General features: G+C 40.0%; 1 protein-coding gene across 13 annotated transcripts in view; it reads left to right on the forward strand.

Annotated features, from left to right (window-relative positions):
• The window catches only part of SNAP91 (synaptosome associated protein 91), a 97,539-nt gene that overhangs the window by 45,843 nt on the left and 26,692 nt on the right, over window positions 1-25,004 (forward strand). For 8 of the 13 annotated variants that reach the window (XM_048495161.1, XM_048495104.1, XM_048495180.1 and 5 more), the window contains exons 3-15: window positions 2,509-2,651; window positions 4,132-4,207; window positions 5,535-5,637; window positions 7,344-7,437; window positions 8,068-8,179; window positions 8,789-8,895; window positions 11,044-11,085; window positions 15,081-15,176; window positions 16,482-16,552; window positions 17,302-17,307; window positions 19,389-19,416; window positions 21,527-21,627; window positions 22,140-22,243. In XM_048495161.1, coding sequence (XP_048351118.1) covers window positions 2,509-2,651; window positions 4,132-4,207; window positions 5,535-5,637; window positions 7,344-7,437; window positions 8,068-8,179; window positions 8,789-8,895; window positions 11,044-11,085; window positions 15,081-15,176; window positions 16,482-16,552; window positions 17,302-17,307; window positions 19,389-19,416; window positions 21,527-21,627; window positions 22,140-22,243 — 1,083 coding nt within the window. The remainder of the gene's footprint in view (window positions 1-2,508; window positions 2,652-4,131; window positions 4,208-5,534; window positions 5,638-7,343; window positions 7,438-8,067; window positions 8,180-8,788; window positions 8,896-11,043; window positions 11,086-15,080; window positions 15,177-16,481; window positions 16,553-17,301; window positions 17,308-19,388; window positions 19,417-21,526; window positions 21,628-22,139; window positions 22,244-25,004) is intronic. The other 5 variants (XM_048495201.1, XM_048495171.1, XM_048495209.1 and 2 more) reach the window with 2 other exon arrangements.

Here is a 25,004-nt window from a genome sequence, read left to right on the forward strand (position 1 = left end):
TAAATTGCCACCAATTTACGTGGTAGATGGGGCACTGGAATGATGTCTCAACTACTTACCTTGATGAAAATGTGAAGCTATTTCAATTGCTATAATTTATATTCTACTTGTAGGAGGTATATTGATCCCTGGGCTTATGTTACTGAGGATACTGTAATTTTACATCTTATAACCTTGTTAGCATTAGGTACAATGAACTAATGGTAGCAGTTCCTTGTTACATCTATAAAGATGAGCATTTATCTATGCCTGATTAGCCTCTATCAAAAAAGAAAAATGGAAACTTGGTGTTTCTTTGAATAGAAATAGTCCTAAATAAGTCTGCCTCATTTCAGATACCATTCCCATGTCACATAGTAGCCACGAAAACAAAAGCACCCATAGGCTATTATAAATGGCCACTGCATGTCTAGGCATGCACATCTCTCCTGTGTGTGGGAGATTTAAAATAGGAAATCACTGAAATAATTGTGCCAAATTACCACAAAAGGTGAATCAGCCTTGAGCATTCCTGACTCTTTTCTGGATAAAAGGCTGTAGTGACTGAAGCTGCCTGGTATAGTAAATGAGAGACTTTCGGATTAATCTAAGCCTCTAGTATACAGCATTTCCCTATTTTATCTTATTCAACCTTGAGTTGCTGGGAATAAATGTTTGACTCAGGAGATGGATCTTCATTGAATTTCCATCTACTGTACTGTACTAGTAGATCAGAAGAAAAGGAATAGCTATTTACAGTGGTGGCGAACCTATGGCACGGGTGCCAGAGGTGGCACTCAGAGCCCTCTCTGAGGGCACCCGTGCACAGAGTTCGTCATGTTGGGGGGGGGGGGGAATTGCTACACACACACACACACACATACACACACATCTAGGCTGGCCTGGGCCGCTGGGCTCGATTATTAGCATTAAACCTAAGATTTAGTTTTGGGAAGGCAGTGTAGGTAACCCTGTTAAGCGCTGTTAAACCCCACTGATTTTCATGCGAAAAACTAAAGCGTGATCCTTTACCTGGGAGCAAGCTTGGTTGCTGGCAATGGGGCTTGCTTCTGAGTAAACCCTCCTAGGGTTGTGATTCACCCGTTCGAAGAGTTGCATGGTTGCTTCAAAGCAAAGCCACTGATTACCACCAAGCTTACTCCTGAGTAATGCATGCCTCGGAGCCAAACACTTTTTCTAAACTAAAACCTAAGTATTCAGGTTAAATTGCCGTGTTGGCACTTTGCAATAAATAAGTGGGTTTTGGACTGCAATTTGGGCACTCAGTCTTGAAAAGGTTCGCCATCACTGAGCTATTAGAAAGATCATGTTTTACCTTCTTAGGATTCTCAACTCTGGATCTCATGCTTCATAGTAAAGTCAATAAAAGAGAAGAATTTTGTCTCTGTTCAATTAGCATTCTCTGGATATCTTCTATCCTTTGTTACTGGGAATGAATAGATTTTTAACCCCTGATTTTGGTATCAACCTAAGTTAAAAGCCACCTGGGTGTTGTGATGAGCATGCAGAAGCTACAGAGAAGAGTGGGAGTTGTTGGAAATGCCAGTCATCTTCCATCTCTGGCAATGTGCCCGTTCTGCAGTCCCCCCAGTGGTAACTGTTTCAAGGTTGGAACCATCTGGCAATTGTGACAGGAAGTAATAGTTGATGTGAATTTCATATTTTATTGGGTTTTTTAAAAAAAACATTATTTAACTTTTACCCTACCTTTTTCAGGCATAAGGCAGGCTCAGGGAGGCTAACAAAAGTGTAAGTTTATATATAATGTATCAAAACAGTAAAATAGAACATAACTATAGATATATTAATATTAAAAAGCTGACTAATTTAAAATAACTCCCAAACATAGTTTGACTTAATCTAAAAGAAGGGAATCATCATTAATATAAGTCAAAGTTAGCCCCAGGGAATATAACCACAACATAACAATAGGAATATAAAAGTATAGTAGGGTCCAGCTATGTTACATCTTCTTTAAGATTGAACCTAGTGGCATTCTGGGAAAAATGGAGATGAGAGTTAGCAGACTTTGGTGCTGATGTGATTGCAGTTCTGAACGCATTTTAGTTACTGTTTGGTGTGTTTTTAAGGAATAAAAATCAGCATTTTCTACACATCCTTTTTTCTTGCTGGACTGTAACAGAACTACATGCCCATTTTCTGCATGCAACGTTCCTAAAATGTGACGCCTGTGCCATATTGGGGAGCATTGCTCATATGAGTCACATGTGATTTCTGAGCCGCTAACACTGATTTAATTTTAAAATCAATGTAAACAGGGAAGAAACTGGCTTTCTCCTATTTTGTATATTTTCCATGTGTACAAGTAATTGTCATAGGTGTATGTAGGCAAATAGAATAATAACAATCCTAAAGAGTGTTGTGGCTAAATTTCAAGTCCTTCAGAAATATTCACTAAAGTAAAGTGGCCACCATGACCAGCTCTAATAAATTATGTTTCTCTATATTAACTGTATCCTTTTCTCCCCACCACTTGCTGCCAAATAGACCTGATCCAGGCCACGAATGAGACAAATGTCAACATTCCGCAGATGGCTGATACTCTGTTTGAACGAGCAACAAACAGTAGCTGGGTGGTTGTGTTCAAAGCCTTAGTTACAACGCATCATCTAATGGTTCATGGTAACGAGGTAAGCATAGAGATTTCACTCAAGAAATAGAACTTGGTCTTACTGTTAATGCAGGGTTATTTTAAAATTATTATTAGGAAACTCATTGTTAAAATATAACTTTTGAAAATTAATATTTCTTTCCTGGCTCCTGGAGAGAGTTCTAAATCTTATGGGATTTTACTTCCCATGTGTTTGAAGATACAGCAAGAAAAAGATCTTCTTTTCCTAGTGACAGCAAAGTGGAGTGTTTGCTGGTCTTTCATGGATGTTCTACGGTTGCTTTCCTTCTGCTTCTGCATCATGGGCAGGAAAAATCTATTCTAATTGTTGAGCTCTTGGGATTAGACAGGTTAGAACACAGCCATGCATCTAAGTCTTAGCTCCGTGGTGGCGAACCTTTGGCACTCCAGATGTTATGGACTACAATTCCCATCAGCCCCTGCTAGCATGGTCAATTGGCCATGCTGGCAGGGGCTGATGGGAATTGTAGTCCGTAACATCTGGAGTGCCAAAGGTTCGCCACCACTGTTTAGCTAAAGAAGGGTAATCATGTTAGTTTCAGGAGGGTGGCTACGTGGGCTGGAAGTAGAAGAGCCAGATTTGTCAGATACCTGACAAATGGAGTTTTGACTCTTGAAAGCTAATACCTCAAATTTATTGTTGGTATTTAAGGTTGCACTCTAGTTATTTTAATGGCTATTGCACCACTTTCTCTGTCCTTTTCACAGACCCGTAATATGATGGTTTAGTATTGAAAGATTTGCCACCAATTAATTGGGACCAGTGGGGATTTTTTTTAAACCACTACCATAGATTTTGGTAGCCAAAGGACCAACCCAAGTTTATCTGTGGGTGAAGTCTTCAGTGGGAAAAAGTGCAGGGGCTTATTTCCCTGAGTGTGAGTACTGACGTCTACCCCAGACAAGAAATCACCCAAGATGAAAAAGCAGAACCACTATAGCAATATGTGGGCATATTCCCACTGCTAGCATAAAATACTCTTTTTCATTCAAACATGGGAACATAAGAATGTTATCCTCATTCTGATCCTAGTCATCTGGAGGGATTTGGGTCCTGAACAAGTCATGTGCTGTTCTCTGCTTTGATGAGATGTTAGGGTTTGGTCTTGAGAATGTGTAGTAAGCCTGTTGAAAAAAGCAGTGTATGAAAGTAGTATATTCCCGTACTTTCTTTTGGGAGGAGGTAAGTGCTTGTGGAATTGAAATATAATATTTCATGATTGAAAAATCACTTATGATTAAGCAAAGAGGCTTCAGTCTTCACCTGTTCCCCTACTACTGCTGACCCTCTTGTTGCTCCCCACATTGTTCTTAAGAGTCCTATTATATCCCAGAGCTGATTTTGGGCTGCAGCAGAAAGTGGGAGGAAAATGTCCAGTCCATAAGTAGAGGTCTGACCATGATTCTTGGGGCCAAAACAGTAGTAACGGGACAATGTTGAAAGAGAAGTGTTCTAATATTTTTTTTATCCCTTACAGAGGTTTATTCAGTATTTAGCATCTAGAAACACACTATTCAATCTCAGCAATTTTTTGGACAAAAGTGGATCACATGGTAAGAAGAATTCACTTCATAAATAAAAATTTGGTACTACCTAAACGAAGTTTTTAACGCTTAAATAGAAATGTCTTTTTCTTTGTGGAAATTGGGGCAACGGTCAAAACAATCACAATTAAGAATGTGTTTCATAAATCCTACATTTTATCCCCTAGTTGATGTATCCCCTAGTTGTATATCTTCGTTGCCTCTTCTCTGTTGCCCTTTAAATTACAATATTTAAAAAATAGATAGCCTATAGAATCTGGAAAAGCAAAGCTATTTAAATTTAAAAGGTAAAGAGAGGTAGCATCACGAACGTTTTATAGATGTTAGATGACAAATGATCGTGGATCTTTCAGTAAGTAGCCATATTTTTGATGATTCTTCAGTGGTACTATCCTGTAGGGTCTTATACCTTCTGTGTGACTGAGGGCAGCATTTTTTCCAGGTTTTTATATATCTTCAAAGAGGAGCAGCTATACCAATTAGACAAGTAAATAAGCCACCTTAATAATCAAAGTATGAATTATTTCTGTACACTCTGCAGTGTTGGTATTATACTTCACATTTTCAACTCTCAGTTATAACAAAATAATACAACGATCATGTATATGGATCCATGCAGCTAAGTGCCAGATCCTTAAAACTCTAATACCCAATGTTCTGTAAGAATTCTCCAGCTTCTTAGCTTACATTACCCAGACCAAAACTGCAGTAACTGTACATGACCAAAACAGAAAGATATAACATTATCAGAGCAAGATCCTTTCTCTGACCTTCTCGCTAATTTTGGTTTCAAGTAGACCAAAGGCTTAGAATGTTTGGCACAGAGGACTCAAATCTGAGAAAGAAATAAAATCAAGGAATTTTTGGATAAACTTGGACTGAAGGTTTACTGGTTTCCCATAATTGTTTTATTAGTTTTTTGTGCTACAAGAGTTCTATTCAGTATAAGAAGAACTTAAATATTTTTCAGTATATTACCTCCTCATCCCCTTGCATCTATTAAAGAGTATATTCCCTCATACTGGAAGTACCTAAATACATTGTGTGATAATAGTGTTATACTGAGTGACAGAAATGCTATGATTTAATTCTTAGCATTGTGTAAACCTCAGAGGACACAAGTGATTTTTAACTTGAATTTGTCATAGCAAATTCCTCTTTTTAAAAAAGACAAAACAACTAGAAATATTTAGAAGAAGATTATTTATCCAAATGTACCCTTAATATTTAAGTGCAGAGAAGATAAGTGGCATTTCAGGATGGGAAAGAAAGCTTAATGATTTAATAGGTTGGAAAAATTACTTCATCTTAAATTAGATCTTCCTTTTTTTTAAAGGATATGATATGTCTACCTTTATCAGGCGCTACAGCAGATACTTGAATGAAAAAGCATTTTCCTACAGACAAATGGCATTTGATTTTGCAAGAGTGAAGAAAGGGTAAGCTGTCTTACTCATACAAATATTGCCTTTCTCTGGTATAATAACCGGAATGTTGTGGTAGTTATTACTTACAGCAGCCTATTAAAAACTCATGAGCATGATTTGAAATTGAGCGCTGAGTTCTTGTGGCCCACTTCATTGCTTGTTTTTTCCAGTGGGTGGTGGTGAGAGTTCTTAGTATGGTAATGTCATTTGCAGTAGATGTTACCAGAGGGAAGGAAGTTGTGGGATTTTGAATAGCACCCAAATGTCTTCTGCACTGTATAATTACACCAGTTCTGTATGTGTTTTAGTGAATTGCAAAGTGGTGATTTCTCATGCTTAACTGTTCTAAATGCAATTATTTGTATGTATTCTGTGGCTCTTTGGTTACCTTTGTTCTCTGGCATCCAAGTTCCATAGATGTTCCAAGGGTTAATTAAATGCTCAAATTGCTTGAATAAGGTATTAAATAGGGCAATAATCTGCGGCTTAAAATGTCCTGGAGTTCTTTGTAAATTTCTGGGATAGCCTTGACTACACCAGATCATGTAAACATGTGCACTAATCTTGGAATTTAATAAATTAGAATTTTGTTTGGTTTTTTACTTCATAATTTCAGAAAATGCAAAAACTTTCACCCAATAGAACACCTCTTCAGTTCTGTCTTCAATTTCACAAGGAAGAAAGAGTATTTGCTTTTCATCTGGAACAGAGGACAGATTTTCAGTTTGATTTATTATTCAGCTTCTGTTTCCTAGTCATGGATTCAAAGAATTTTAAAAAACTAGATGCATTGACCTCCCAACCTAATAGCAACATATTAAACATATTATAGTGTTGGTGTAAGAATGTATTAGTCAGTATTCAAATACTTACATAGAGACAGAATCATATTGATGTGTTAGATTTTTCATTCATTTTTTCATTTGATTAAAATACGCCTCTTTCCCTTATCACTCAAGGTAGTTCTCAAACATATCCTGTTTTCAAAAGCCTTGAGCTGAATCCTTCCGCACTGTTCCCAGTAGGAGCTAGCGAGAAAAATTTCCCCTGCCTCCTTGTTCCCCCAGCTTGTCAGGAAAATACTGTTCGGATAGTTAGAGGATTCTCATGAAGAATATACCCTGTTTCCCCCAAAATAAGACCTACCCCAAAAATAAGCCCTAGCTTGATTTTTCAGGATTTTTGGAGGATGCTTGAAATATAAGCCCTACTCCAAAAATAAGCCCTAGTTATAGATTCTGTGGCGCAGCTGATCTGGTCACATTGGGGGTGGGGGTGGGAAATCATGGGGGGAAAATAAGACATCCTCTGAAAATAAACCCGAACACATTTTTAGGAGCAAAAATTAATATAAGATCCTGTCTTATTTTCGGGGAAACAATGTGTACCACTGCATGGATGGGGCAGGCTGCAGTGAATGAGACAGGTGATATCACTGTCTCCTCCCTGTTTTATTGTCAGGGAACTTGCTTCACCACTGGGAGGAGAGGGAGTGTTCAACTTATTTCCTTCTTTCCACTGCAACCTCCGTAGTGCCTATTGTTCATGAAAGTTGTCTACCCCTAAACAAGATTTTGCAGAATGTAAGAGGAGAATCAGGAAAAATCTACTGTGGCTCCTCTTTTCACAAGATTTTTCTACGGGATGCAATTTTATGGTTTTTTAAAAAAAATTTCATTGTTAACTAATAGTTTTTTCTGTTGGTTTGGGTTTTGCAGGGCTGATGGTGTCATGAGGACAATGGTTCCAGAGAAATTACTGAAGAGTATGCCCATATTACAGGGACAAATAGATGCTCTTCTTGAATTTGATGTATGTATTTAAACTTTGTTACTGCAACATAAGCTATTTTCTACTAAACTCCACAGTAAAAACATAGCTGTTTCTTCAGGCAGTTGTATGCTTATTGATGTTTAATTTCTTCTTGTAAGTTTTCCATATTTCAGAGAGAATAAGTGGAAGAAAACTGTGGATTGCGCTGGACTTTTAAAAATTTTCTCCTCCGTCAACTGAGCCTACCATACCGCTTGCTTCTCTTTACTGTTAGTAGTGTGCTAAATCACATTCAGCATGTCCTATGCACAAGGATACCACAAGATTCTATTGGATATGTTTCTACCCTCTGATTTCCCTCCTGCCATCTTGTCTCTTCCTGCAGGAGATGAAGCTGAAGCCTAATATTTCTGGTTACCAAAGATAAAATTGTTTTATGAAGTTTCCAGAAAACATGAAAAGAGTGTGGGTTTTTTTTAATGCATAGTTTTCTACAGACTTTCCTTCAGGAATATTTTGTATCTTCTTTTATATGTATGAATCAGACTTAAATATTGATGGTAAAATGTATGATTGATGATATTCCACAGTATTTAATTTCAAAGAACACTATTTCTGAATGTTGTGGATGAAGCTGGGAAAAAACATGGGTTCTTTATTTGTATGTAGGTTCATCCAAATGAGCTGACAAATGGTGTCATAAATGCTGCATTTATGCTTCTCTTCAAAGATCTCATCAAGCTTTTTGCTTGCTACAATGATGGAGTTATTAACTTACTAGGTAAGCAAGCTGATAAGGTACAATTTTGAATGCTGCTGTGGCCCATTGCATTTAGCAAGTCATTCTTGACAGAGAGAGGTAGAAGAAAAGAAGAAGAAGAGTTTGGATTTATATCCCCTTTTCCCTTCAGGAAACTAAAAGGGGCTTACAATCTCCTTTCCCTTCCCCCCTCACAACAAACACCCTGTGAGGTGGGTGGGGCTGAGAGAGCTCCGAAGAACTGTGACTAGCCCAAGGTCAATCCTCTGGGGAGGGCAAATCGACCAGTATGGTCACACATCGCTCCCACTGATGGATTCGCCCATCCCACTCTCCCAGATGGGGCTGTAACATCCCTAATTCTTTCAATGCAAGTATAACAACTTTAAGAGACCTTTAGTATTTATCCTTTGATTCATAATTCAGAACTCTACAAGTAATATTCCTCACCCCAAATGATACAGTGTCCCTTCTGGTCCTTCAGTCAGTATTCTCTTTCAAGGCTTGTAGGCCAGAATAGGCAAAATGATTCTGTAAAATTTAGGCCACGTTTAGTTGTGTGAAATTAAATGCTATAAAGTAACAGTGCTTATAGATGTTGATGTGTAATTTTGTATATTTTTTCCTCAGAGAAATTTTTTGAAATGAAGAAGGGCCAGTGTAAAGATGCTCTTGAAATCTACAAGCGGTTTCTGACCAGAATGACCAGAGTATCGGAATTCCTTAAGGTTGCAGAGGTAAATAAAACATCCATGATGAATAACTCAAGAAGCATACATGCCAGTCATTTATATGCAATGACTCCATACCAAAAATATACACCTCCTCCATTTGTTCAGTTAATTTGCATAAGAAGGTAAAGGCATAACCATGCTAGTTCTACTTTGGCATGATCAGTGTCTCATGATCTTGGTGTCTATGCACATAGATGATGTATGTATATATACTCCTGTATATATACTACTATATATGCATGTATACTCCTGGGGATTCTGCTTTCCAAATGTATCTGTTCATGGAGAGGGAGTGTACATGCTTATATGCTGTGCTAACAAGGCAGTGACCTGTCAGGGGGGAGGAAGGGGGGGACGCACCTGAATTGCTCCCTGTTTACATGCATTAACTGAATGCTTGAAAAAGTCATGTGTAGAAGGTTAATAATGATTTGCACATATTCTGAGCAACGTGTAAGTAAATAGTAGTCATTGAACATCAGGTGGTCTTGAAAGAAATGGGTCAGCTATACCCATTAAAATCCAGGTTGATTCCTGGGTTTGGGAATGGTTCTCTTGGACCTCTGGGTGTCTCTAAGTACACCCAATCTTGATATCTTTTTGGAGCAACAGGCTGAATTGTTGTGGGGAAAGGGCACTATGCTTCAGATGTCCGCTGAAGGAGCAGCAGTGGCGTAGTGGCTAAGAGCAGTGGCTAAGAGCAGGTGCACGCTGATCTGGAGGAACCGGGTTTGATTCCCAGCTCTGCCGCTTGAGTTGTGGAGGCTTATCTGGGGAATTCAGATTAGCCTGTGTACTCCCACACACACCAGTTGGGTGACCTTGGGCTAGTCACAGCTTCTCGGAGCTCTCTCAGGCCCACCTACCTCTCAGGGTGTTTGTTGTGAGGGGGGAAGGGCAAGGAGATTGTAAGCCCCTTTGAGTCTCCTACAGGAGAGAAAGGGGGGATATAAATCCAAACTCCTCCTCCTCCATATCTGGCTGGATGCTTGCAGAAAGTTGTGCTACAGGCAGTGGCGTAGCACCCAGCGGGGAGTGTCTTGCACCACGTGCATGCTGGTGGGGGTGTGTGAATGGGGGCTTGGCAGGGGCTCAGAGCACACGTGCTCCGGGCGCAGTTCCCCCTCGCTATGGCTCTGGCTACAGGGTTGCCATTTGCCTTCATGTCTTCCATGCTATGTGCTTGGAAGGCTACAGTCTTGTCCCCATGATATTTAACATCTACATAACACTGCCTGAAGCAATTGTGTTGAGATTTTGGCGGATTCCGCATGGGCCAAAAACAGTGGTGTGAAAACAATGTGAAAACAGCGTAAACCCTTTTACACCGATTTAAACCATTTTACACTGTTTTCACACTGCTGTTTTTGGCCCATGCGGAATTCACCTTTGAGTGAGGTGTCACCAACATGTGGATGACAGCTAGCTTGAGGAAAGATAATTGGATGAGGATCAAGCAGTCCTGATAAGACTACCAGGAAGTGAAAGTGTTCTTCTGCTAGGAAGTCTTGGATCCTACCCTTCCATGTTTAAATAAAAATGATTTCCTAGTGCAAATATTCAGTTTCATCAACAGAAGGAGATAGAAAGTATCAGGCTTCTGTTTTGTCACATAGTGCAGTAGAACGGAGCAAAGAGTGTATGTCTAAATCTCTTCAGAGTGGTATGTTCAATGTTTGAAAATGTGCCATGAGAGGCAATGTTACTCATAAAAAGAGGCAGCACTACTAGGTATCTGCAAGAAAATACTACATACCAGTAGAGCTTGAAACCATTTTCTTAAGTTGGGCATAAATGTTTCAAATGCAGTATAGTTTTAGGGATGTAGCGGACACAATCTCTGATTACAAACTACCTGGAAGAGAAGGGAAACATATAGGCTGATTCAATAGGAAAAAATTACCTTTATCTCACCTTGTCACTTTGGCCTAGTTTACTCCTATGTCCTTGAGTTGAGTGGAACTATGCCGCCCTAGAAGGAGAGTGTTTCTTGCAGAATCACAGTGCTGCAGAACTGCAGTAAAGCTGCTATAAAGCACATTGTTGAAAATTCCTGGCAAACCCAATGTAAGAAAACATAAACCAATTCATTTTCAGGACTTACAACATATGAATACCCATTTCTGAGATTAGCTTTTTTTTTATCCACAGCAAGTTGGGATTGACAAAGGAGACATTCCTGATCTTACGCAAGTAAGTTTCTGAATTGTTTTACCTTATTAGCAGTAGTCTGTTTAGCATCCAACCTAATGGCATTAGTCTGTACACGATCTTAAAGCTAAGACTATGCATCCTGAAAACAGCAGCTTGAGAGCTGAGGAAGCACAATGTCAAGAGCATGAGCTGAAAGTCACACATGTGAACTCACTGGGTGACCTTTGGCAAGCTTCTAGCAGTCAGCTCCCGTCTACAAAATTGGGATAATAAGCTAACTTCGTACTGCTGTAAGGAGGAAAGCAATAATATATCTGTAAGAATATATATGAAGCACTTTAAAGGCTCAGAAAACATACGGTTCTCTCTATAACATGTTATAGTTTTATTTTAGAATTAGTTGCCCAGTAATTAATCTAGGGAGAAAGCATATTTCAGCATTAAAACTATTACTATGGCATTCGTAATTATTAAGACTTGCAGTTTAATGAGGCTGCACAGTAGCATGACATCCATTAATTTAAAGCAAGCTCATTGAGTTTGAAATCTAAAGACAGATCTGGATGTCTGCAAAATGCCACTAATGCTAAAGGCAAATACCATTGATGGTAATATTAGGTGATGTTTTGTGTAATAAAAATCCTTCATAGCAATCAATCATTTCCTCAGAGGCCTAGAGATTATGAGATGAAAAGTGCCTGATTACTGAAATGTAACTTGTTCTATGAAAGTATTTCTCATTTGTATATAGCCTTGTGATTTTTTTAAAAAAAGAGCAATTAGTTTTTCAGAGTTATGCAGAATTCTAGAGTAGAAACACTAAAAACTGTTAAAATATTGAACTCCTTATTGGTTGGTCATAGGCACAGAAGTTGTTGCAAAAGATGGGAATGGTCTAGAGTTATACTGCAGTAATTCTGCAAATGTTCCTATTTTTCCCCTTTATTTACACGAGCAGCTCTGAGCAAGCTCACATTGATTTGTATTCCTTTTGGAATTGTGTTGATGGACGTCATGACATCCAGGACTGAACTTAATAAAATACAAATGCAGAACATAATGCTTTCAGATGCCTTTTTGCTGTTATCTTTTACTTTTATTTTGATTTTACATAATTTATGTCCCACCTTTCCATCATCAAAAGGATCACAAAGGCAGCCAACAAAATAAAACATGTGTCATGAAATCACATTTTAAAATCATTGAAACCAACACCCCAAACACATTATTAAAACCAGAGCTAAAATGCATGCGAAGATACAAAATGTTGGGCAGGGAGATCTCTGTGGGAATACCACATGAAAACAAAAAAAAAGTCTTTACCCTCTGGTGAAAGATGGCCACAGATGGGGACACACATCCCCCCCATCTAGGTGAGTTCTAGAGTTTTGGTGCCATAACTAAGAAGGCCCTCTCCCAGTTTGCTACTCATCTGATTGCAGAAGGTAGGAGTTATCTGAAGCAAGTTCTCCAAAGATTATTATAGTGCAGTGGTGGTGAACCTTTGGCACTCCAGATGTTATGGACTACAATTCCCATCACCCCCTGCCAGCATGGCCAATTGACCATGCTGGCAGGGGCTGATGGGAATTGTAGTCCATAACATCTGGAGTGCCAAAGGTTCGCCACCACGGCTATAGTGGTTAGGTCAGAGGTGTATGAGGGAAAATGGCACCCAGAGACAACTTCTCTGGGTGCCGCACCTCCCGCCTAGTGATGGGCCTTGGGGGCATGGCCTCCAGGGGTAGGCTTTTAAAAGCTGAGGGTGGGGGCATGTGTCCCTGGGGGCAGGGGACTAATATACTTGAATATAGGATTTGGGACCAATATACCTTATTCTCTTATGAACATACCTGACCCAGGGGTGTACCGTCCTAGGGACATGGGGATACCCATATCCCCGATGCATGCCTTCTGGTCATGTGAGGGGGCGCTGGACATCCCTCCCATGTGACAAAATAGCGTGCACACACACACCCCGCAGTCCCTGGAAGCCAGCTCAGCTCCTGCTCTCCCCAGGCTCTGGGGAGGGCAGAAGTTGGGCTACAGGGAGCCCAGCGGGGTGGGGGGCCCCCGCCCCTGAGTCCCGCCCCCAGCCTCCATGCTTTTAAAAGCAGATCCTTGGAGGCAAGCTCATCTCCTGCTTTCCCCAGGCTCTGTAGAGGGCAGAAGCCCAGATGCGGGGGGGGGGCAGAATGCCCCCCCCGCGCATCCCTGGAGGCTGACTGCTGCCCTCCCCAGCACCTGGGAAGGGCAGAAACCAGCTGAGAGGGGTGTGTGGCACTGTGGCAGGGGGTGCATGCCATTTCATCACATGGGAGGGACATCCAGCACCCCCTTACGTGACCAAAAGGCTTGTACCTGGAGATATGGGTGTCCCCATGTCCCTAGGACGGTATGCCCCTGGGTCAGGTATGTTCATAAGAGAATAGGTATATGTAACACAAACCAAACGGGGGGAAAAGAAAGGAAAGGATTTCCCTTTCACAAGTTCCAAGCCCCAGGGAGTTATTCCCTCAGGAATTATTCCTTATTGACTTTAAGGACCTCCCTCAAAATGAGCACTAGAGCCCAATTTGTCTTACAGTTCCACAACAAAAGGTTTTATTTAAAATAAACAGTAAAACGAAACTTCCCTTGGTAGGGTTGGGGAACAAATAAACATATACAAAGAAAGAAGTATGTATTGTAATTCAGTCAGTTTGTTTAAGCTCTCAAATGGTCCTATAACCAACAGTAATTTGTTTGGGTCCCTGTCTAGAATCCCTGTGTCTACTGGAATAAAGTAAGAAGGGTCACAGCTGTCTGCTCAGGAAGCTGGTCTTCCACTTCAAACTGACCAGTCTCCCTCAGGCGCTTCTCTGCAGCCAAATCTTGGAGACCTCCCCTTAAGGAAGAGTAAAAAAGCCCCAAAGACACGTTCCCAGGGTCACCCTAATTTTATATATTCTGTAGCCCTTACAGGTTTTTGGGCTCAGACCCCTTTTCTGGAGTCTCCCTCACTCTCCCCAGAGAAAAAGAACCCCCTACAACATTCCAGCTGCTTCCTTTTCTTCTCCCAGGCAATTTCCCTCAGCCAATCAGGACTGGGCAGGACTTAACTATTTCAGTGCAGTTTCTCAGTGGAAACCACTTCCCAAATATGGGCATTTGTCACAGTATATTGGTCCCAAATCCTATAGGGCTTTAAAGATCAACATCAGAATCTTGAATTGTGCCCAGAAATTGATCGGGAGCCAGTGTTTATGAACCAAGGTATGGAGTAATAAGGCCTCCTCGAATAAAAATTCCAGTGGCAGCGTTCTTCACCAGTTGAACACTTTTCAAGTGCAGCTCCATAAAGAGCACATTGCACTAATCTAATCTAGATGAAACCAGGGCATGCACCAGAGTGGCCAGATCTTTTCTGCCTAGGAAAGGCTGCAAATGGCTAACCAACGAAAGCTGGTAAAAGGCAGTCCAGGCAACAGCTGCCACTTACTTAACCAACAGTAGACCCATGCAGAAGATGCCACTTCCAACAGACCTATATAGCCTTCATGTTTGTATACACCATGTATGTTTGGAGTTGCTACTTCGAGCTGAATAGCATGAGTAAATAGAGAAAATTGAAGTGTTGGCTATCATTGTGCCACTCCACAAGTACTTAAGAACATAAGAACATAAGAACAAGCCAGCTGGATCAGACCAAAGTCCATCTAGTCCAGCTCTCTGCTACTCGCAGTGGCCCACCAGGATTTGAGATGAAAATACATACTTAATTACAAAGTTAAGTAAAACCAAAAGAAATGTACCTTGGGTGTTATAGCAAAAATTATGGATAGTGGAATAAAGATATAGACCTATATGAAACATTTATATTGATCCATCTTACAATATGTGACTGGTAGCTATTCTCAGAGGCCTTTCAAAAACTTCCTCTTAAAATTTTCTGAAACAGACATCTTGGCAGTGAGACTGGGTAATGATGTTTCAGTTAAGTGTTCTTTAACCACAGTGTTTTAATCACACTATTTTATGTATGAAAAACTTAGGTATTGCTGTCCAGAATTCTGAATGATCTGAAAAGCAGGGATGATAGTGAAAAATCTCCTTTTAAAGACTGTGAAATTGATGAACCGGTAATCTTGGTAAAATATAGCTTATATCTCTTTCTGTGCCTCTGAAGGTTTTCCTCTGATCACTCCTCTGGCTTTCTGGGAATCTCCTTACCTAGGCACTATTTTTATCTTGGAGTAGCTGAGGACACTGTTAACTGTTTTTACTCTATGAACTTTTCCTCATTATAGCAATGTCAAGTGGATGTCTCAGACTTTTACTGGCTATAAAACATTAAGGGGATCAAGTGGGTTTAGAATGTATTATTTTGTATCCAATTTCTTAATGACAATTTGAAAACACAGTTATAATTGCTGATGTGGGAGGGAGAGATAAAAACAGCACCAATCCTGCTTTTTTAGGAATCTCATCCTGCTGGTGGTAGTAAGGAGACCTGTAGTGTTTCAAATGCTGAAAGCTAATCTGGCGTTGACATGATGCTGTCTGAACTCTCACACTTCTGTTATCTTTGTAACATTTTAACCACGCACAGGATGTAGTATCACTGTTTGCATGCCTTTATTTAAAACACTAATTATATCCTTCCTTTCTCCTCAAAGTCAGTGTGTGTCCATACCGTCTCTTCATATGATTGGCTTGTATCCCATGATAAATTTACTTTCAATAGGATGGAAAGGGGCAATTTTTGCCTGTTTTCCTCATTGGAAGCCCACAGTTCACCCCTCAGGTGGTTCTTGAGGGTCCCCTGTTCCTCAGAAACATCATTTCGGGGAAATTTTTGTTTTGCCATAGAGAGGGGAGGCAAGAAAGTTCTTTCTGGCTGTTGGTGGAGATTTATTGAAAGAGCCAAGCCATTACTGAGATCAAGGAAATGCATGATGTGATCAGATCACGTTATGGCATTGTGGTAGACCTTAAAGTGAAGAGAGAACAAATACAGAAGTTCTATCCTGATATTCCAATTCTATTTATATAGAAGAGAAAATGACGACTAAGCTAATTAGGTTGAATGCAAAAGTGCACGGTATGCATGCAAATAACTATGTTAGTTATAGTTTGATTGGCAGCTTTGACCTGTGAATGCCTGTGCTGTTCTTTTCTAAAATAAACATACACACAAGCCTTAACTGCATGTTGAACAATTATCTGTTCCCAATAACCTGAATATATTTCCAATAGCAGTTCTTCTTTTTCTCTTTAACAGTCTGAAGGTGGTGTGTGTATCTCACAGTTATTGCAGAATTAAGATTATAGCACGAACATGATCATAACTGGTTCTAAATAATTCAAAGAGACAGGCTTTATCTTGGGTGTAACTGGGCTTCGGTGTAGCGCACCCCTTTTATAATGTGAAATGTGTGGTTTGTTTTCCTTAGGCCCCTAACAGTCTCATGGAGACACTTGAACAACATCTAAACACTTTGGAAGGAAAGAAACCTGGGAACAGGTAAACAAAAATTCTCTGAATAGTTCAGCTATTTGCTTTACCACAAAACACAACTTGGTACCAGCATTGCTGCAAAAATTAGCTGATTTTTCCCTTTATATTCCTTCCAAGAAGAAAATATGTTACAACTTAGGAATAGTTGACAGAGTATCCAGGGTCATGAATGATTATAGTTTCTCCTCCCCACCTCCAAGTAACTGATAGTCTCACTTGTCATAACTGTGATGTGATCCCCAGTGCTTGAGCCAGCCCTTTAAAATGGATAACAGGTTCCTGTGTAGTTCCAAACTGTTGCTGTTTCTAGTGGCCACAAACTCTGCATTATGTGTATACTGCACACTGTCCTATTCTTTGCCTCCCTTGGCCTGAAAGGGAAACAACCCTGAAACAGTATGTTGGGGGTTCTGCCCTCCACAATACATGGTACATGAATCTATTGTGGTGCTAGATTGCTGTTCCTTTGTTAGTCAGAGGAGTGCAGTAGGCTATTCTAATTCTTTGGCATTGGCAGCCAAAATAGTGTTAGTTGCTGTATCAGTCAATAAGAAAATTCCATTCATGTCATCACATATTTTAGTATTTTCACAAAGGGTGCATAGAGAAATATTTAGGCTATTTTCTCTGCTGTTTTTAGGGATAAATTAAGAGCCAACTGTATTGTCGAAGGATAAATTAAGAGCCAACTGTCACTAACACAACTTTCTTTGTACCTCTTTTATTTTTATGTACGTGGCTGTCTTCCGATGTAGTGAAGGGTAAGCAGATATCTCTCATTTGTGCATGAATATGTTAGAAACTGTAGTGAAAGGATAGACCTACAGTGATTTCAGTTCAATGAAGGCCAGTTCCTGTGTACAACAGTGTCTTGGATCCTGTTGTGGAAATAGAAAGTGACTCTTGTGCAACTTCCACTGACATTCCACTGCAGTTGCAGCTAAGTGGGCTGCATCCTATGTTGCTCCCAGGGTTCCAGAATCCTCAGGAGCAGTAATTTGGGGGCTGCAGAAGATTGGGAAAGGGAAGAACGAGCCTTCTGTAAATGGAGCTGTGTTCCTGGTTCTTTGAGTTCAACCCTATGGTGTATACACAGATGTTTCACAAAGGCATTTAATTCATAGACATTTCAAAGTGTGAAAATGAATGTCCCACTTATTTTAATGTACTCATAGTCTCAAAAATATAAATTATGCGTTTACACTTGTCCAGTAATTACCATATTTCCCCGAAAATAAGACCTACTCCAAAAATAAATACCGCCACTTGATTTTTCTAGAGTTTTGCTTAGGAGGCGTCATGAGGCTTACTCAAAAAGTAAGCCCTACCGATGATTACAGATCAAGGATGGTGTGATCCAGCCAGGGTGCTCCCTGCCCAGTAGAGATGCAACATCACACGTGTGTGAGACAACGGGGCTGCCGAGAGCCCACCTTAATGAATTGTGAAGGTACCGTATTTCCCTGAAAATAAGCCCTAATGCATCGTTTGGTGCAAAAATTAACATAAGACCCTGTCTTATTTTTGGGGAAATACGTTAGGCTAAGAAAGAAAGGACTTCAATTTTTTTTTCAACTTGGAGCACCAGGAAATAATGAAAAATATTAATAAGAGAATGAAGTCCTTTTAAGAGAGTAGTGTAAATGTACTTGACCAGATGTGCTTGGAATCAGCATGAAACCAAAACAGGCTTTCAGTTAAAGCTTTTATTGACTGGTATGGCCAGTTGTATGTGGAGAAGATTTGGGTTGGATTGGACTTTGAATTAGGGGTATACTTGTTAATTTTACAAAGATTCTTTGGTTCTGTTTATCATTAGAATTTGAGAAAACAAATATGTAAAGAAGGTTCTTTCTACCAAAGTGTGATGGTGGTGGTGGAAAGAGTCATCAAGTCACCACTACTTCTGGTGACCTGGCAGGGTTTTCAAGGCAAGAGGCATTCACTGGTGGTTTTCAGTTGCCTGCCACTGTGTAGCAACCCTGAGTTGCCTTGGTATTCTCCAATCCAAATACTAACCAGGATCAACCCTGCTTAGCTTCTGACATCTAATGATATCAGGCTAACCTGGGCTAGCCAGGTCGGGCAACAGAGTGATAGCTCTCGTTAAATTTTAAGTCATCTTTACAATTTGGTATTGTGAGGGCAGTTGTGTTTAAGTTTTAGCAATGCAAATTCAATTCACCCTCTTTTGTCTGAATGAATTACTTGGTACAGCCCTAGTGCCCCCCATATAACACTTGTCCATACTAATTTTAAAACCACTACATAGTAGTAATAAGGCATGTAAGATCCTTTGACCATGTCACTTTACCTTTTTTTATTTATGAAGTACTGTTTGACTATAAGAAGGTACTTCAAAACAAAGCAAATAAATGGTCTGTTGGCCATAATGCTGCCTACTCTGACTGACAGCAAGTTTCCAAGTTCTTACTCTTTAGTCTTGCTTCCTGAGATTGTTTTGACTGGGTGCTGACCTAGAAAACAATGCATATTCTCAGCCACTAAGAGTATTTTAAGGGATTTGTCAACCCTTATCATGGATATCAACATCTAGCTAAAGTTTTACTAACCTAAAAGTCAGCTGTGTTCCAAGCTTTTGGGGTTGGGGATCAACAAACATGCAGTCCTCCCTCACTGGCAGTCTCCAAGTAGCAGCTGGACAAACCCTTGTCAGGAATGCTTTCCTGCATTGACTGGCGGGGGGGGGGGGGGTCTGTTAGACTAGATGGTGTGTACAGTGCCTTCCAACTCTATGATTCTATAACCTTATGCTCAAGACAGCTTAAAGTATTTCCCAAAATTATTTTACTTGACAATATTTCTATGTTAATCTTTCTAGCTCTGGCGCTCCTTCACCTTTGGGCAAGGTAAACATTTAATATAGTTTTTCTTAGTTGTGCTTGATTTCTGTGTGCAGTGGTTAAATTACCTGGAAGGACATTCAAACAAGATTGCACTATATGCTACAAACTTCTATGCAAACATTTATTTTTTTACTTGAATGTGTATTAACTACATTTATCTAACAGTGACAGTACATTATGATCACACGAGAGTCCGGTTTGCACTATTTGGTGTTCTGTTATTTATGAAGCATAGTAAGTGATCCAAATAAACGGGTATGTGATCCAAATAAACAGCAGTGTTGATCATATCCCTATATGTGGTGAACTGGTGATATTACTTTTAGTGGGTGAACCAATTCATTATGAATACCAAAAAACTTTCTTCACACCAAGAATGGGGTCATCAAACTCTTTTTGTGTATCTCTTATCTTTTTCTTTCCTGAACTAAAAAGCCTCAAAACTTTCCGGTTTTTGAGTTATCAATATATTTAATTCTTAACAGAGCCAGTTCTGTGGATACTTAAACATGGGGATTACAGATACTAGCATATGAGACAGGGCTTTTTACAAACCTGAAAAAGTACTAGATTAGCAAAAAAGACCTGATTTTTTTAAAGGTTGAGATTGAATCCTCCAAATAATCAAAAGAACACCTATACCTTCAAGAAATTAATATCCTCAGCTGTGGTCATTGAGGTGGTTCCTAGGCAACCACACAATACGGCCGGGTTTCAAGCCTTTGTTTCTGTCAGTAAAAGTCAAGGAGGAGGGCCCTTTTAGGACTGCTTTGAGGGCCAGATCTGGAAGCAATCACCAGAAGTTTTGATACCATTCAGCTTGCACAATTCACCAGGATTAACTATTCAGCAGCAGCCACCCCATTTGGTTCTGCCAGTTTCTGTCATGGCAGGGACAAATGAGATGTTGCTTATCCACTGATCCCTTGATAACATCTCGCTGCTGTGAACAAATGATCTACAATTCAAACAAAGAGTTGAGAGAGAAGTTACTGTTAATACATTAACTGTTTTATCTTTCTAATTTGGCTATGAGCTTTTTAAAATAAAGCATCCCCCCTTTATATGCTGATCAAAGTAATTAAGCAGTTTAAACATTTAAAGCTTCTTAGCAGCTCTTGCCTGTATTAATAAAAGGTGATATGTAAAAAATACTGCCACTTAAAGGCAAACTAGACATTACAGCAACACAATCCCGACATAACTTGTGCCATGTTGAATTGCTAACAAGAACCAGTAGTTCAAAGCACAGCAAGAGTAGGTGCGAAAAGGTAAGAGACTCCTATCTTTCCTGCACTCTTTTCACTTCCTCTTGGAAACTAGTTGTGCCTGGCTGTTTTCCGTTGAGTGGGACTTGAATCAGAAGCAGTCTTTGCTGGGGCGGGACCAGGTCAAGCACATTATGGGCCAGGAGCGTTGGGGCTTTCCTTCCTCCAACAAAAATTACTTCTTCCCCAGCTTTATAGTAAATTGGTTCACTGATTCTGGCACATGCATTTGCACATTTTGCACCCAGGCGTTGACACTATGAAGTTAACTACTCCTTCCACTTCCAGTACTAAAAAGAGTATATTTTGTATGTTTCCAGACAGATTCATGTTTTAGGCTTGAACATTTTTGAGAGGTACATGTTAGAAATTCAGTGTACCCAGTATCACACATCTTAGTGCAAGTGCTTCACCTGAAGAATGAACTTCTGCTTAAATAAGTTTTGATATTTATGGCTTCAAAATGGAAAAAAAAATCAAGATTATCAAGATTTTGAGTTGGTGATTTATTTTAAGTGACCTACATACGGTTGCCAAATTCAGATGGGGAAATTCCTAGGTATTTGCAGGGAATGTGGGAGGGGGGTGGTGGAGGGGAAGGTCCTCAGCAGAGTATAGTACCATAGAATTCATCCTCCAAAGCTGCTATTTTCTTCAGGGAAAGTGATGCCTCAAGATCAGTTGTAATTCTGGGAGATCTCTAGGCCTGAACTGAAGCCTATTAACCTTCTATTTATATGAAGAATCCTAGCAGTGCTTTGTATAACGGCTGCTGAATGGAACGTATACTTGCTTTGCCAGTTTAGATTTCCTGGCCTATGTATTTATAAGCTGTTCTTGTCTAGTCTTCTCCAGCCACTACTCCCAATTCCACCCCAGCAAGAAGTATTGATACATCTCCCCCACTTGATCTCTTTGCAACATCTTCTACAGCAGCTCCAGTCAGGTTAGTTGAAAAGTCCATGAAATAATTTCCTCTACCAATAATTGAAGTGTTTTGGTATTAGGGAAAATACCTTTCATACCGTTTCAAACAGTTTCTGGAATGGCAAATATCTGATTTTTCACAAATGTGCCACAGAATATTGCAAGATAATGTATATGGAGCAATCTGAGCACTGAAATACACTATTGTATGTCCAATACAAAGTGCATATGGGTACAACTGTTATTGGTAGAAATAAGTCTGTGCACTGATGTATTTTGGCTCTTCATGTTCCTTGATCAAGTGTGCCATAAAACTCTCCATGCCATATATATTATTTTGCTGATTGAGCTCAACTTATTAAATTAACAGAGCACAGAGCTTACAGCTATGGAAAAATAAATACTTGCAGATGTTCATTTGTTAACTCTTCCATTTGTTAACTATGCAAGGCTGGGAGTGGATTGGCAGCTGACATCTGTGGCTCTTATTCTAAAGGCTTTTCTCTTTCTTTTCTGGTCTCTTCATAATAGTGCTTCCAAACCCTCCAGTGATCTTCTAGACCTTCAGCCAGACTTCACATCAAGTCCTTCACAAGCAGCTGCAGCAGCACCTGCTGGAGCAACCTCATGGGGAGGTAACATTATTCCATTCTCTAAACCACCCCTGAGTAATGACTGCCCCCTTGTAAGGGAATAAATACTCAGGAACTTTTTTTTGGCATGGTTTTATTCTTCATTATGGTGGCCGCTCTGTAGGTTCCCATCTTCCTGCCTTTCTACTTCAAATTCATTGGCACTGTGTTCTAGAATAAATTTCAGAGAGTTTAGGAAATAGGCCTTGGGCTCCATTATTTGAATGCCTTAAAATATGCAGTGGTCTGGAACCATAGTGAAGTTGCCAGAACCCGAAAAACTTTCTAATACCTATCAAGAACATTAACCCTTGGAATATATGAGTTCCTTAAAAGGAGTTATGGACTTGAGTAGTATTTGTGCACACAGATTAATTCAATGCATTCAGTTCTTATTCGAAATGTACCTTGTTCAACTGCATAATCACAATTTGGATCATGTGCACACTGCTTTTAACTCATGCCTTCCTTGTCAAGTTTTCAGAGGCTTTACAGTGCTAGCTGTTGACACTTGTTTGTTTCTTTCCCTTTTCTAGCATCCTATCTTATTTCCTTAAGCTCAGGGCAGCTGATAATGCAACAAAAAACTGCAATGACACAGTGTCCATTAGTAAAATAAAAACAAGACACTAATTAAAAATTCAGCATGCCAAAACAGTTTGCCGTCCACTGAATGTTCTCTGAATGAAGTAGTCCTACATGCCTTCCTTTAGATTTCATGGGTAGAAACCAGCAATAGATTTCTACTAACAAGAAGGGTTTCATTTTTTTTCAATTTGCCTTCTAGACTCCCAGTTTTACTCCACATGCTATTCCTTAAAGTCTCCCAAGAACAGCATTTTAGGGAGAATTTCAGTATATAGTGGGATAGGGGATGCAAGAAAGTAACATCCTGTTGATTGAACTCTCTTCTGACAGTGGAAATTATCTCTGGATGGAAATTGCCAAGTTAAATATTTTTTACACATAGATTCTTGGAAATCTGCACCTAATAGCAAGTCCAGTGCAGCCTGCTAGATTTGTATTGTGCTCTGTACCGAGTTTATTTTTGCTGTCTACATGGGACTGTAAAATCAAGGTTTCCATTAAATGCCTAATGGGTAACAAGAAGGGTAACTGCAAAGTTGAGTGTGTCTGTCAAGCTGCAAACTGGACAACACTTTATCAGATGCGATAATGCACTATCCAGAGCTGCTACATTTTCTTTCCTCCTCTGTCTAGCTTAGTGACTCAGGAAATAAAGGTGATGTCAGTGCTATGCACCAAATTAAGGCTTCCCTTAGCTCTCTCCCACATCAAGGCATCTGCCTTTTACATGCAGAGTTGTGCTCTTTGGAAATGCTACACTTCCTGTAGCAACAGAGGTAATGAAACCTTGCATGTGGGGTGGCTGTGGGAAGAATATGTGTTCGCATTTTCACTTTTTTTTTTCTTTTCACATGCCCATTCTGCATTCTTTCTTCTGAAATTTAAACTGATAATTCCATGTCGTTTGTTGCGGTTGAAAATGTGAGAACTGAAAATTCCTGGGGAAACAATAGATTCACTTTCCTTTCTAGCTTTACTGAAACATTGTTCCTGATAACAATGTCAGTGGAGTACTTTTGGACTTTTCCATGGGGGTCAAATATTTTTCCCACATCATAGGACAAATAAGATAGGAGGGTGTTCAGTACAGCCATCCTTCAGTTACATTTTAAGGTCTTTTCCATCATCAGGAGAAGACAAATATAAAGTCCTGTATTAGCATCAGCCCTCAACAGCAAGGAAACAATATATCATCTCCATTTGATGAATGGAAACGGGAGTCATTCATTTTCTGCAGTGTAAGAAGAGGGGACTTGAAAGCATGAAACATATGCATCTAGGAAGCAATCCTAAGCATGCCTATATAGGAGTCATGGTTTATTCAATAGGACTTACTCCCAGAAAAGTGCTCTTAGAACTGCATCTTTAGTCATATAAAAGTGACCTTGGACCGTTCATGAAAAAATTCACAAAATGATTGGGAATTGTTGTTAAACGTATATAAATGTAGTCTGGGGTTTGTCGAGTGTTCTTTTTATGGTCAATGAAAGTCTAAATAAGTATTTACGCTCTGGATTGGTATCTCCTTGCATATGAAATCAAAAATGATCTCACTGGCTATTGTGGCCTTTTCGGCCTGTGTGGCCGCGGTCTAGTAGATCTTGTTCCTAACGTTTCGCCTGCATCTGTGATTGGCATCTTCAGGGGTGTAGCACAGAGAGAAGTGACACACTTCTCTCTGTGATACACCTCTGAAGATGCCAACCACAGATGCAGGCGAAACGTTAGGAACAAGATCTACTAGACCGCGGCCACACTGCCCAGAAAGCCCACAATAACCAGTTTGGCCGTGAAAGCCTTTCACAGAAAATGATTTCAGTTCTTCTGAAGGTGTGGTATTCAGTGGATGGTGTCCAACAATCCATTGCCAGAAGCACATGGAATTTTCTCCTATTCTCTACCTACAACCCCTTAAAACCTGGGAAAGATAATTGCTGGGGTCATGGGAGCCCTGCAGAAGCACAGCCATGTAGGTCAGTAGCCTGCAGTGAAAAGGGACAAAAGGGTGAAGCAGCTGCATTTGTAGAAAAGGAACAATTTCACCCCTTGTCCCTCCCCCCCACCCCCACTCCTGCGCAGTTATTCCCCTATGTGAGTCCTATGACTCTGGAAATTATCATACTGGGTGTTGGAAGGGGCTGCGAGAACAAAAGCTTGTGGATCAGTCCCATGTTCC

The sequence above is a fragment of the Sphaerodactylus townsendi genome, linkage group LG01 (assembly GCF_021028975.2).
Source record: "Sphaerodactylus townsendi isolate TG3544 linkage group LG01, MPM_Stown_v2.3, whole genome shotgun sequence".
NCBI classification, from domain to species: domain Eukaryota; kingdom Metazoa; phylum Chordata; class Lepidosauria; order Squamata; family Sphaerodactylidae; genus Sphaerodactylus; species Sphaerodactylus townsendi.